Source organism: Trifolium pratense, linkage group LG2 (assembly GCF_020283565.1).
Source record: "Trifolium pratense cultivar HEN17-A07 linkage group LG2, ARS_RC_1.1, whole genome shotgun sequence".
NCBI lineage: Eukaryota > Viridiplantae > Streptophyta > Magnoliopsida > Fabales > Fabaceae > Trifolium > Trifolium pratense.
Window position 1 is genome coordinate 18,318,991 of NC_060060.1, and position 12,347 is coordinate 18,331,337.

Below are 12,347 nucleotides of genomic sequence, written 5' to 3' on the forward strand. Positions count from 1 at the left end.
GAACCGCGACCGCCTCCCCCTGTGTGAGTAAGCAGAAGCAGAACCAGTGCAGAAGCAGAACCCCACGGCTATGGAAGAGCCACGATTTCAAAATTAAACCTCCTAACTTGTTAGTTAGCTTAGCCCAAATAAATAACAACATCTCACCTTATTCCTCCGCAGCCTCCAAAAGCCACATTCATATTCTTCTCTTTGCTCTTTAATCTCTTCCAAATGCATTGGAAGAACCAATTCATAAACCCTAAACACTAAACCTTTTTGTTCATGGCTTTTAAATGAGAAAATTCACACCCCTTTTCACTATTCTCCACCATAAACATAACCATAACCAAAAACTTAACCTTTTTCATCTTTTCCTTAAACCCTTTTCTTCTCTCTCTTCACCTTCCTCTCTCAACCATCAAAAACCTGATCTTGATCTTCCTTCACAGATCTTTACCATTCTCTCGCAACCCCAATGGCGAAAAAACCCTTCTTTTAACACCTTAATCCCTTCTTTAACCCCAACCCATCTCTCTTATCTCTTCAACAAACCTAATCTTGACCCTCTCACTGCCTTAAACTTCTTCAAATGGATCAATTACGAACATGGTTTCGTTCACACTGTTCATTCATACCAATCCCTTCTTTTGATTCTTGTTCGTAATGGGTTTCTTAATGTTGCAGAAAATGTTCGAAATTCTATGATTAAAACATGTGGTTCATCAGAAGAAGCAAGGTTTGTTTTGAACTTTTTGTGTCAATTGAACACAACTGATTTTAAGCTTTCTGTTACTTCGTATAATAGGTTACTTATGTTGTTGTCACGGTTTGGTTTGATTGATGAATTGGATTGTTTGTTTAAGGATATGTTGGATGATGGGGTTTTGCCTAATTTGATTACTTTTAATACTATGTTGAATGGTCATTGTAAGATTGGGAATGTGTTTGTGGCTGAGGTTTATTTTGGTGGGTTAATAAAGAGTGGTTTTTGTTGCGATACGTTTACGTATACTTCATTGATATTGGGTTATTGTAAAATTCATGAATTGGAGAGTGCTTATAAGGTGTTTGAGATAATGCCACAAGTGGGTTGTCGGAGGAATGACGTTTCGTATACTAATCTTATTCATGGTTTTTGTGAAGCTGGAAAGATTGATGAGGCTCTCAAGTTGTTTTTTCAAATGAAGGAGGATGGTTGTTTTCCGACTGTGAGAACTTATACGGTTCTTGTAGCTGCGTTCTGTGAGTTGGGGAAGGAGACGGAAGCTTTGAATTTTTTTGAGGAGATGGTGGAAAGAGGTTGTGGACCTAATGTTTATACTTACACTGTGTTGATTGATTATTTCTGCAAGGTGGGTAGGATGGATGCGGGGATGGAAATGTTGCATAGAATGTTGGAGAAAGGTTTGGCTTCTAGTGTTGAACCATTTAATGCCTTGATTCATGGGTATTGCAAACAGGGAATGATGGAGGATGCTGTCCGTGTTTTGGGTTTGATGAAGTCAAAAAAAGTTTATCCAAATGCTCGTACTTATAACGCACTAATTTGTGGGTTTTGTGGAATAAAAAGCATGGACAGGGCGATGGTGTTGCTTAATAAAATGTTTGAAAACAAGCTGTCGCCAAACCTCATCACATATAACACTTTAATTCACGGGCTGTGTAAAGCGGGTGTGGTAGATAGCGCTTGGCGGCTGTATCATTTGATGATTAAAGATGGCTTCATTCCTGATCAGAGGACTTTTTGTGCTTTTATAGACTGCCTCTGTAGAATCGGAAAAGTAGGAGAAGCACATCAGGTCTTTGAGTCCCTCAAGGAAAATCATGCCGAAGCAAATGAGTTTGTATACACAGCCTTGATTGACGGATACTGCAAGGCTGGGAAAATTGATGATGCCCACTTATTCTTCAAAAGGATGCTTGCTGAGGGGTGTTTACCAAACCCTGTTACGTTCAATGTATTGTTAGATGGCTTGCGCAAAGAGGGGAAAGTGGAAGATGTGATGTTGTTGATGGATGCCATGGGAAAGTTTGATGCGAAGCCTACTGTTTATACATATACAATTCTGATTGAGGAAATATTGAGGAAAAGTGACTTTGATCGCGCAAATAGGTTTCTCGACCAAATGATTTCATCTGGATGTCAGCCTAATGTGGTCACATATACTGCATTTATTAAAGCATATTGCAGCCAAGGAAGATTACAGGAAGCTGAAGAGATGGTGGTCAAGATTAAAGAAGAAGGCATATTGCTTGACTCCCTGATCTATGATTTATTAATTAATGCATATGGATGTATAGGACAACTAGACAATGCATTTGGTGTTCTCAAACGCATGTTTAATTCTGGTTGTGAGCCTTCACGTCAAACATACTCCATCCTAATGAAGCATCTAACGAACGAAAAACAAAAGAAGGAAGGCACGGGATTTGATTTTAATTCAACTAATATTTCAGTCGATAATGCTGATATATGGAAGATAGCTGACTTTGAAATCATAACTGTGCTATTTGAGAAAATGGTGGAACATGGCTGTTTGCCTAATGTTAACACTTATAGCAAGCTTATTAAAGGACTTTGCAAAGTGGAACACTTGTGCACAGCCTTTAGGTTGTTAAATCATATGAGAGAAAGTGGAATATCTCCCTCAGAAAACATCAATAATTCTCTTCTAAGTTGTTGCTGCAAGTTAGGAATGCACAAAGAAGCATTGAGATTGCTGGATTCTATGATGGAGTGTAACCATTTAGCACATCTAGAATCCTATAAGCTTCTCATTTGTGGGCTATTTGAACAAGGTAACAAAGAGGAGGCTGAAGCAATTTTTTGTAGCTTACTAAGTTGTGGATATAATTATGACGAAGTGGTTTGGAAAGTCCTAATTGATGGTTTAGCTAAGAAGGGTCATGTTCATGAGTGCTCACAATTGTGGGAAATTATGGAGAAAAATGGTTGTCGTATACATTCTGAGACGCAAACTATGTTAAGTCAGGAACTGGATGGAACTTGATGCAATGATTGTTTATTTTTTCGTGGAATTGAACATGGAAAAGGATTCCTCCCATTGATAATTATTTTTTTGAGGAGTCTGGCTAAGGTTGTTGTACAGAGTAATACCTGAAATTTCATAAACATACTTATTTATGAGTCTGGTTAAGGATTCCTCCCATTAATACATTCTAAACATACTTACAACGTTTCAGTAAATGAGGTGCGAGCAACTCTTTTCTACGATTGCAGTGACAGTTAACTGTCACAGACCATTGTAACTTAACTGTGACACTCACCCAGACGTAGCAGAAGACCAAGAGGCAAGTGACGATTTAAATTCTTATTTATTCTTTTATTCTTATTATATAATAAAGCCTGGATTCAAATTTGTAACTTTAATTTACTCATACTACATATTGGGGCATTACTTTACTTGAATCATGTTGGGGCATTACTTTACTCAGACATGTTGGGGCATTACTTTACTTGAATCATACTACATATTACAAATTTCTGTCCCTTAATTTATTCATATGTTTTATATTGGACATAACCTTTAGGTTGTTCCCATGTCTGCTACAGTTTCTTTTGGGGGCGGGGAAGATATTGGCGGGTTTAAATTAGTGAATTGATGCGGTGAAATACATAAAAATGCATGATTTTTGCATTAGATCTTTTAGTATAACTTTGTAGTAGCTTGTATTTTTTTTTTTAGTTAATGACTTGATTCTAATGGATGTGTAATGTACAAGTAAGAAAATTCATTTATCTGTTTGATAAGTATGCTTTTGGGACAACAAAATTGAGCTTATTTTTTCCTTTTCAATTCTGGTTCTTTGAATTAGTAATCTATGTCTATTTTCTTAATGGTGTTTAGTGATTTGTTTAACTATGTTGAGGGATGCACATTTTAGCAGGGTTGTTAAATAGCGACTATAGCGGTGCTATAGTGTAGTAGAATTTTAACAAACCATTACTATTTCACGATATGCGGTTTAGTACAAAGTATTGTCAAATATCAGCTATAGCATCACTATAGCACTGTAGCACAGTAGAATTTGAACAAACCACTGTTTTCCAAAATCCACGATTTACAACACTGCATTTTAGTTATTTTGGTTCTATATAGAATTGAAATGTATGTAACTGTGTTATTAAGTTGTTTGTCTGAGCTATGCTGCAGTCCGTTTGACATATTTTTCATAGCACTGAGATTAATCTGCCCAAAAATGCGACTGAAAACCATTGATTTTCTATTTTATTTTCATAGGTATTCTATTCTTTGCAACTATTGTGAGTTGTGACCAACAGCGGAAGCTGTGGTAAGACAACCCAGCAATTTTTAGTTCAATCATGCTACTATGGTTGCAGACTCTAGAATGTATTTTTGTTGAAGATCCATTGTATTGCCATCCATTTCAAATGCAAAGTTGTTGCTGCAGTAAATGGCAGCCTAATAATATCCTTCCACTATCATGTCACGATTCTTCTAACAAATTCTTCACAAACCTGTGTACAATTTGTCCAACATATTTGAGGAGTTGAATACAAAAAAAGGTCTGCAATAACTATTGAAGATAAAAAGTTTTGATAGAAAATTACTTCATACAAGAGTCATCAATGATAAGCTGAAATTTATTTTGTTTATTAGGTTTGTGTTCTGCATTAGTATGGTTAGCATTTTGGGTGAAGCAAGTGAGTAATTTGATCATTTTATTTTGATCTATAACACGCAACATTCGGAGGGGCTTTTTTTGGTTTTTTGGTATGAACAATGCACGGACTTACCCAACTTTTTGTTTGTTGAGTTCAACTTTTATTTAGAAGAGCGGGGTGAAAGCAATGTTTTAAACATCAAACTGAACTGTTCAATCAGTTGACTTGAGCGGTTCGATTGTAGTTTCGTCTGATTTGAGCGGTTTAAAGACATTAATTGGATCAAAGCTTAAAAGAATAGAGTTCTTGAAAATCATGATCACATAGGTTCTAATACCATGTTGAAAGATACAGTTATTGAGAAGTGTTGTGTGTATGGGTTGCACACATGATCTCATATAACTTGATCACTATCAATAAGTAGAGTCATTTGGATTTAGGAGTTCATTAGAAGCTTACTAGCAGCCTAAGTAATATCAGTAGCTGGCTTGTTAGAATATACTAAACGCTATTATATGTGAAATTTGCAATAGATATTTATAATTAAGGACGACAGAGGAGTCCTTGTTTAGTCTAATCATTGTGGCCTCGGCTTAGTTATTATATGGACTACTCTAGTTCATCTACTGTCAAAAAAATGTTATATTTAGGGATTGAGATCCCCTACCTTGAATGACTAGGTATTTTTAGGAAAGGGAAATAACATGAGAAAGAGTGTGTTATTGGAGATAGACAGAAATGTAGAGGGAAGTTCGGAGTTCCCTCTATAAAGTTAGACAATCCCAACCCTATATTTAAACCTATCTATGTTACTGATTTGATGCTCATTGCAACATCATATTACTAGGCATAACCCACTTTAGGGCTTTCTTCATTCTACAAAGTTGATAATTTTCTTGCTTTTGATATTAAATATATTTTGTTTGCTAGATATTTAAATATTTTACAGAAACTAGTGTAAGAATCGTATCCAAGAACCTTCCTATGGCTTAATGAATCCACTCGTTCTATTTATTAAAAAAACACACTCATTCTAGACCTTAATTTTCAGTTCTCAAATAGAAGTCTGGTGCCTTGTATAATTTGCCATTTGAGAAATGCAGATTGCATTCTTTCTTTCTTTTTTTGACAATAATACAAATTGGATTCCTAACAAGTGAGAGATATATCAAGATAACCAATCAATAAATGGAAGAAATTAAATGATTGAGGTCAAATGATTAATAAATTTTAGTCAAGGACAAATTGTTTAGTAGAATTCAAGATCAAAATTATTGCTGAAGATTTAATTTACTTCCTGTCCGAACACTGAATTGTTTAATCCCCATTTTTCTAAGAATCGGAAGGTTAAAGACACAACCATAAATGGAGGTACAAGTGAAATTGCACAAACCGGAAAAAAAAAAAAAAGTGAAATTGCACAAGGGTAACTCTGAGATACGATTTCAAGATATCAAGGAGTTCAATATCAATGATAGAACTCAGGAAGTCAAGGCTAAGTTTGAGAGCAGTAACCTCCACATCCCAGGACCTGCTGGGCATACAAAACCCAATCAGCTACAAGTTTGATTTTATTTTTTAAGAATACAATGATGCTATTTTAGTATTTTTACCACACATCACTAAAGAAAATGGTATCATAGTATTTATATAAAAAAAAAAATCATAGGGAAGCGGATAGCACATTTCCATTTCAATTTATAAAAATGGCATCATGAAATGATTTGATAAATCCGTGTATAAAAATGTTTTACATGACGTTATATACAAAATAAGAGTAAAGAATAGTAAGTTTGGTTAGACGTTTCAATCTTGTCTGATTTTAATTAAATACAAAGGCATAAGCGTGCAGTGAAAATTTCCCTTCCAAAGCTTAAGCAGTCAAATAATCATGAACATAAAAGCAGATATGTCATTAAGATTGAACTATTTCTGTTGCAGAATAATATACCACTAGAAGAAATTAGTGCATTATAGGAGTCGATAATTCAATAAACATATATTTGATTCAACATGGTACAGTTGTTGTGATGCCCTATGTGTTGACTACTGTACAATACACAGAAGAAGAGATATATTACAATATGGTCCATGACAATTTTGACATAACCCGATCCAAGTGCAAAGGGTCATCAGCGGGGATGCGCACACTCGCAGGCTAAAATACTAGTAAAATTATTTACTAGAGGGAGAAGTCAATCTATTTTCCTCTGAATCATGCTTCGATGAAGAAGGGGAGCCCATTAATTCTGAGAATCCCTCTACCTTCACAGGTGGTGCTCTAACCATGCTAATATTGTTCCTATACACAAACAATGAAACAACAGTCTCAATAAAAAAACATAAAAAGCCACCCTGGAAGTAGCATTTATTATTTATTCGAATTTACTTACTGTGACTGCATTTGGGGAATCTGTGGCGAACCCATCTGTCTATACTGAGTGTTAGATTGAGGATGGAAATTTGACATTGCAGCCAACTGCTGCTGCCTAAACTGCATTTGAGGATGTCTAGAATTGAAGGCATTACCATCACTTGGTATATCTGATGTATTTTCAATCTTGACTTGAACTAATGGTCTTTCCTTATTTACATCCATAGCAGGGCGGTGAGCAGATTGCTGGTTTCTCATTCTCTCTAACTGCAACTGCTGTTGTTGCTGAAAAACCAGACTTTGGGAATTAATCATCTGCTGCTGTTGGGAATTAATCATCTGCTGCATCTGTGGATGCATCTGTCTTTGCATCTGAACCTGCACGTTAACAATACATTGAGTAATACTACTTCACAGAAATCATAAATCAATCACCCCTATTTCCATCAGATACAACAAAAGAGAGTGCAGTGTTTTTTTTTTCGTGGTGGTGATGGGGGAGGAGAGCCTGCCACATTAGAGCTATTACCCATATGAGGAGAATGAACCTAATTAATCACAAGACCTAATAGTGAAGTACATTATACATAATAGGATGTAGTATGAACAAATACATGAAACCATGTCACATAAATTGGACATGAGGCAGGGAAATAGAAAAAAGTGCCAAGAGGTCGGAACGTGTGTATGAAGTGCAGTCTCATCCTAGGCACACCGTGAAATCATGACAGGTTGCATGTAATTTGGGTTACCGTGTCCCCCTAATAACTGGACACATTGTATCCAAATAACTAACATGCAAAGTAATATTTTGGTTAGAAAAGAAACATATTTATACTTGTGGTACATGGTAATTTTGTTTTGAAAAAGCACCAGGTACATCTACGAAAGAAATCTAGGAAATAACAAAGGATCCTAAATAAGGATTATTGCGCCACCCTTACTGTGCTATTTTCCCTGTCCACACTTCAGACCAGTATCTTACAATAGTAAACAATGCAGAAAGAAGTAGATATAATTACTTGTTGAGGTAGTCGAAGGGAGTTCTGCTGTTGTTGCTGCAACTGTGACTGAATTCCATGAGCACGTTGCTGACCTTGTTGTACAATATTTTTGGAGCCATCTTTAACCACATCCACTAATGGCGCAAAATTACTGTGAGCATATGAAGGAAAAATATTAAAATGGATCCACTGAATGTTTAAGATATCTTGATTTGAAAACTAAGCTATCTTTATTTAAAAGCAAACTACAAATCAGGGAAATATTACCTACAAAATGTACACATAATACACTCAAGCATTAAAAAGTTCACAGCAGCACTGTAGTTTATCGTCAAATTTTCCTCTCCCTCCCTCACAGATTTGTACTTCTTAAATGTTCAAGAATAGAGTACATTGATTACTTTTTCATTATATGAATGAAAATAGAACACAAACTGAAGCCTTTTCTTTGAGCAATCACCTTATGATTATATTAATGATGAAGAGCAAGACCAACATATTTATGCATATACATATATTTGATAGTAAATTGCATTTTGCTGAATTCATAAGATGAATTTGGCACATACATAAACAGCAAAATAAGATAAGGTAGAAAACCCGGCAAAGCTAACTTGGATATACATAATTTTCTTTTAGATCATTCTTTTCTCCCTTTCATAATCATAGGAATAGCAATAAGAATTTCAAACATACCTAAAACCCTCAGTTTTAAGCAACATCTTCAGAAGTTCAATGGCGGAACACTGTTTTTTATAACTATCAGTAAGTACTTTCAAATTGGTTCCTATTTTAACAATGCGTTTGCTCATCACATCAGACAAGTATTCAATTGGACCTTCCATGGCAGCTTCAAATCCTGCACCCAACAAAATGCGAGCCACTGCTTTCTGAGAGAGCTTCGCCGCTTCCTCATGACCAAGAACTCTTCCATTTTCCTCACTTCCCAACTTCCCACGGTTTAGCCCTCCCCCGCGTTGCCCATTAACATGCTCAGCACTCCGAGTCACAACAGGAGGCAACGTATCAAGCACACTAAATATCCTCATTTTCTGGTTATTGTTATTATTCTCCACTCTTTCACTCACAGGAATTGCACTTTCAGGTACACAGTTCCACGCATACGTTATCTCCGGAAAAACAAACTCATCATCACCATCAACTAAATTACCACCGTTTGATTGATCCATAACCTGATGCTGTTCTTCCTGAAACACTACACGCCTCTTTTTATAGTTACTACTGCACATAATATAGGAAGCCATCTCCGCTGGAGAACGTTTTGGTGACAATTCTTTGTCCCACATAACTAACTTCTTGTTAGCTTTATAATTCTCAATTACTTGATTATACCACGTTTCAGGCAACTCAGAATCAGCATATCTGGATCCAATCTGCATTACGAAAGAAGAGCTCAACATTTTTGGCACTACAGTACACAAACAATAATATAGTAAATTACCATTTTGTCCCCCCAAATATATATAACGACAAATTAATCTCTGAAATTTAAATTTCCATTGTCTACTGTCTAGAGCATACTCAGTTTGCAGCACACTCAATTTGTAGCATGTTTCAATAAACGTGTTCAAGACTTTCATTCATTTCTACTTTATGATTTTTAAAAATAAAAAAAAAACAGTTTTACAAGTTTTTATACATTTGTTACAGTTTAAAAATAAATAGAATCCAAAAGAAATCTAAAAACTGCTTCAAATCCAAAGCTCTTTTGAACAGCTTCTCATAAAAATCTTTTCTTACAGATACTTTTTTCTTAAAAAGGTGATTTTTATTATGATATTCAAACATGAAATAGCTTCTATTTTTCTAAATTTCTAAATTTCTAAATCTCTAAAAAATAATATCAACATTAATGAATGCTAAAATCACTTTCTTATAGTCTCTAACAAACAGGCCGTAAATTAAATTTTCTTAAAAATCTCTAAAAAAACAAGCTCTAAATTCAATCAACAAAATGTAACAGGCTCTAAATCTCTAAAAAAAAATCAACTTTCAAAATCACTACTTTAATACTAGGGCAAATAACCAACAAAATGTGAGACACAGTCACTATAGTCCCTAAATGTATAGAAATTGCAAACACATCCCTAGTGCGGTAGTGCCCATTTTGTTAGTAATTCTATGGACTAATCTAACCAACAAAAAACACATTCCAAAACTAAATTGACTACCTAAAAACAAATCCGAGATCAAAATGACCGATAAAATAGACACTTATGGATTTGTTTGCAATTTCTGATAATTTCAATACACTCAGGTACTAATGTAACAGCAAGTTCCACTTCTAGGGACCAAAATGGTACTTTACCATTATTGCAAACTGCCACTAAATTCAATTTCAGAGATTAATTTGTGATTCAAATACAATTAGCTAGCACAAAATTTCATAAACCAAATTGGTAAACCACTCAATAATAAAAATTAAAAACATGAATAAGAAATTAATAACCTTGGAATTAGACGAACTAGGTGCATTGTTGTTATCAAGAGTGAAATAGACATCATCAGGGTACAACCTAAGAAAATTAGGGTTAAGTTTAGAGAGAGAGGGTTTATGATTAGGGTTTGAAGAGAGAGAAGTAAAAGAAGAAGCTTTATCGAAGAGAAGAGCACGAACTCTGAGTTGAAGATGAATGTGAAGGGTAGATTTGGAAGAATCAGTTGACATGAAAGAATTCCAAGCTGAAGGTGAAGAGAGAAATGGTGCGAAATTGGTGTAATTTGAATCGCCAAGCCATGTTCGCCATGTTCCGGCGGCTTCGAGTTTCCGAGCTAACTCGTAACCGCGTCCGTCGTCGCCGAGTAGAGACATGGCGGTTTCTGGTTTGGTTGCTACCGTCACCTAACTAACTTCGATTCTCACTCTCTCAGTTTATTTGGATTTTGGATTTGGATTTGGATTTGGATTTTTTTTTTACTTTGATTTCATTTGACTATGAATTGTTGAATTTTTTTTTTCTATCCCAATTGTCAATCTACCCCAATATTAATTTTAAATGGACGAATTTGTCCTCATATATAAACTAAAATCCTGAAGAAAAAAATTTGGTTACCAGAATACTTTGGAAAAAAATGTTCTGATATGTAAATTTTTTTTTTTACCTGAACACTTTGAAAAAAAGTGTGTAGGTATGTAAAATTTTTCCAAATTTATTTTGTTACCTACACGTATATAAAATTTTTCTATTTTTTTTTTACCTGAACACTTTGAAAAAAATTGTGTAGGTATGTAAAATTTTTCCAAATTTATTTTGTTACCTACACACTTTGAAAAAAAGTGTTCAGGTATATAAAATAAATTTCCAAAAATAGCCTATTTTTTTACATGCCTACACACTTTTTTTCAAAGTGTTCAGGTAAAAAAAACATTAGAAAAATTTTACATACCTATACACTTTTTTTCAAAGTGTTCACGTAAAAAAAAAATTAGAAAATTTTTACATAGCTGAACACTTTTTTCCAAAGTGTGTAGGTAACAAAATAAATTTGGAAAATTTTTTACATACCTACACACTTTTTTTTAAAGTGTTCAGGTAAAAAAAAATTTACATATCAGAACACCTTTTTCGAAAGTGTTCCGGTAAACAAATTTTTTTCTTCAGGATTTTAGTTTATATATGAGGGTAAATTCGTCCATTCAAAATTAATGTTGGGGTAGATTGACAATTGTTGGGGTAGAAAAAAAAATTTCCTGAATTGTTTGACTTGTAAGATATGATTGGGTTGGGCTGGTTAAAATGGCTCTTTTTATAATCTCAAGAAAATAACAATAAAATTAAAATTAATTAATTGTGACTTCAACAAAAATTCACCATAATATCAAATAATGTATATATTATGTTTTTGAATTTTAAAATGTGAATGGAACTGGAGTTTATGAAAGAAAAAAACATCACAATTGTAAACAAAATGTTGTTACTGATAATCGTAACCAAAATATAACGAAATTACTTGTTACCGGTAAAACTATTTAATATTTAGAAAGGGGTGATTTAGGATTAATTTTGATATGAAATTACCTCTTTTGATTGTTTTTTATTTCTTTTTATTTAAATAAGTGATATCGACATATTTTTAGGGTTCATTTGAGTTTTTTTCCGATATTTTTTCATCTGGTGTTGTTTTAATCTCGTCTTAGTGCGTAGTTTTTGTGTCGATTGTCCCGCCTTAGTACGGTGTTTGTTTTTATTTCCCGTCTTGGTATGATGTTTTTGTTCAGATTTGTGGGTTTGTTTCAATTCAAATTTAGTGCAGATTCAATAACTTTAGCGTCGTCAACGTTGCATATCCGGATGCATAACTATTCTAAACATTTGAA

At 34.3% G+C, this 12,347-nt stretch overlaps 2 protein-coding genes across 4 annotated transcripts; one reads left to right on the top strand and one right to left on the bottom strand.

The window, feature by feature from the left end:
* LOC123903786 (pentatricopeptide repeat-containing protein At5g65560) lies at nucleotides 1-5,538 on the top strand. Of its 3 annotated transcripts, XM_045953391.1 has the most exons (3): nucleotides 32-3,080; nucleotides 3,187-3,294; nucleotides 4,245-5,538. In XM_045953391.1, exon 1 carries the CDS (start codon nucleotides 276-278, stop codon nucleotides 2,991-2,993), a length of 2,718 nt encoding a protein of 905 aa, XP_045809347.1. In that variant the 5' UTR covers nucleotides 32-275; the 3' UTR covers nucleotides 2,994-3,080; nucleotides 3,187-3,294; nucleotides 4,245-5,538. The 3 variants fall into 3 exon arrangements, with proteins under 3 accessions (XP_045809349.1, XP_045809347.1, XP_045809348.1); XM_045953393.1 differs by having other exon boundaries at nucleotides 1-3,294; nucleotides 4,245-5,494; XM_045953392.1 differs by lacking the exon at nucleotides 4,245-5,538 and having other exon boundaries at nucleotides 3,187-3,484.
* A 1,010-nt stretch (nucleotides 5,539-6,548) lies between these two features.
* On the bottom strand, nucleotides 6,549-10,937 carry LOC123903787. Its single transcript, XM_045953395.1, has 5 exons — nucleotides 10,479-10,937; nucleotides 8,705-9,402; nucleotides 8,027-8,159; nucleotides 7,024-7,382; nucleotides 6,549-6,932 (listed from the first exon to the last, which is right to left on the bottom strand). The coding sequence occupies exons 1-5, from the start codon at nucleotides 10,839-10,841 to the stop codon at nucleotides 6,806-6,808; spliced, it is 1,680 nt and encodes a 559-aa protein (XP_045809351.1). The 5' UTR covers nucleotides 10,842-10,937; the 3' UTR covers nucleotides 6,549-6,805.
* Between the last annotated feature and the right edge of the window lie 1,410 nt (nucleotides 10,938-12,347).

What these genes read in the sequence shown, in the direction of transcription:
- LOC123903786 (XM_045953393.1), top strand. Translation starts at nt 276, where the DNA reads ATGAGAAAATTCACACCCCTTTTCACTATTCTCCACCATAAACATAAC.
- LOC123903787 (XM_045953395.1), bottom strand. Translation starts at nt 10,841, where the DNA reads ATGTCTCTACTCGGCGACGACGGACGCGGTTACGAGTTAGCTCGGAAA. An exon ending in CTAGTTCGTCTAATTCCAAG is followed by an intron (nt 9,403 to 10,478) that starts GTTATTAATTTC and finishes TTCGTAATGCAG; the next exon opens with ATTGGATCCAGATATGCTGA. An exon ending in ATTCCCCAAATGCAGTCACA is followed by an intron (nt 6,933 to 7,023) that starts GTAAGTAAATTC and finishes GTTTGTGTATAG; the next exon opens with GAACAATATTAGCATGGTTA.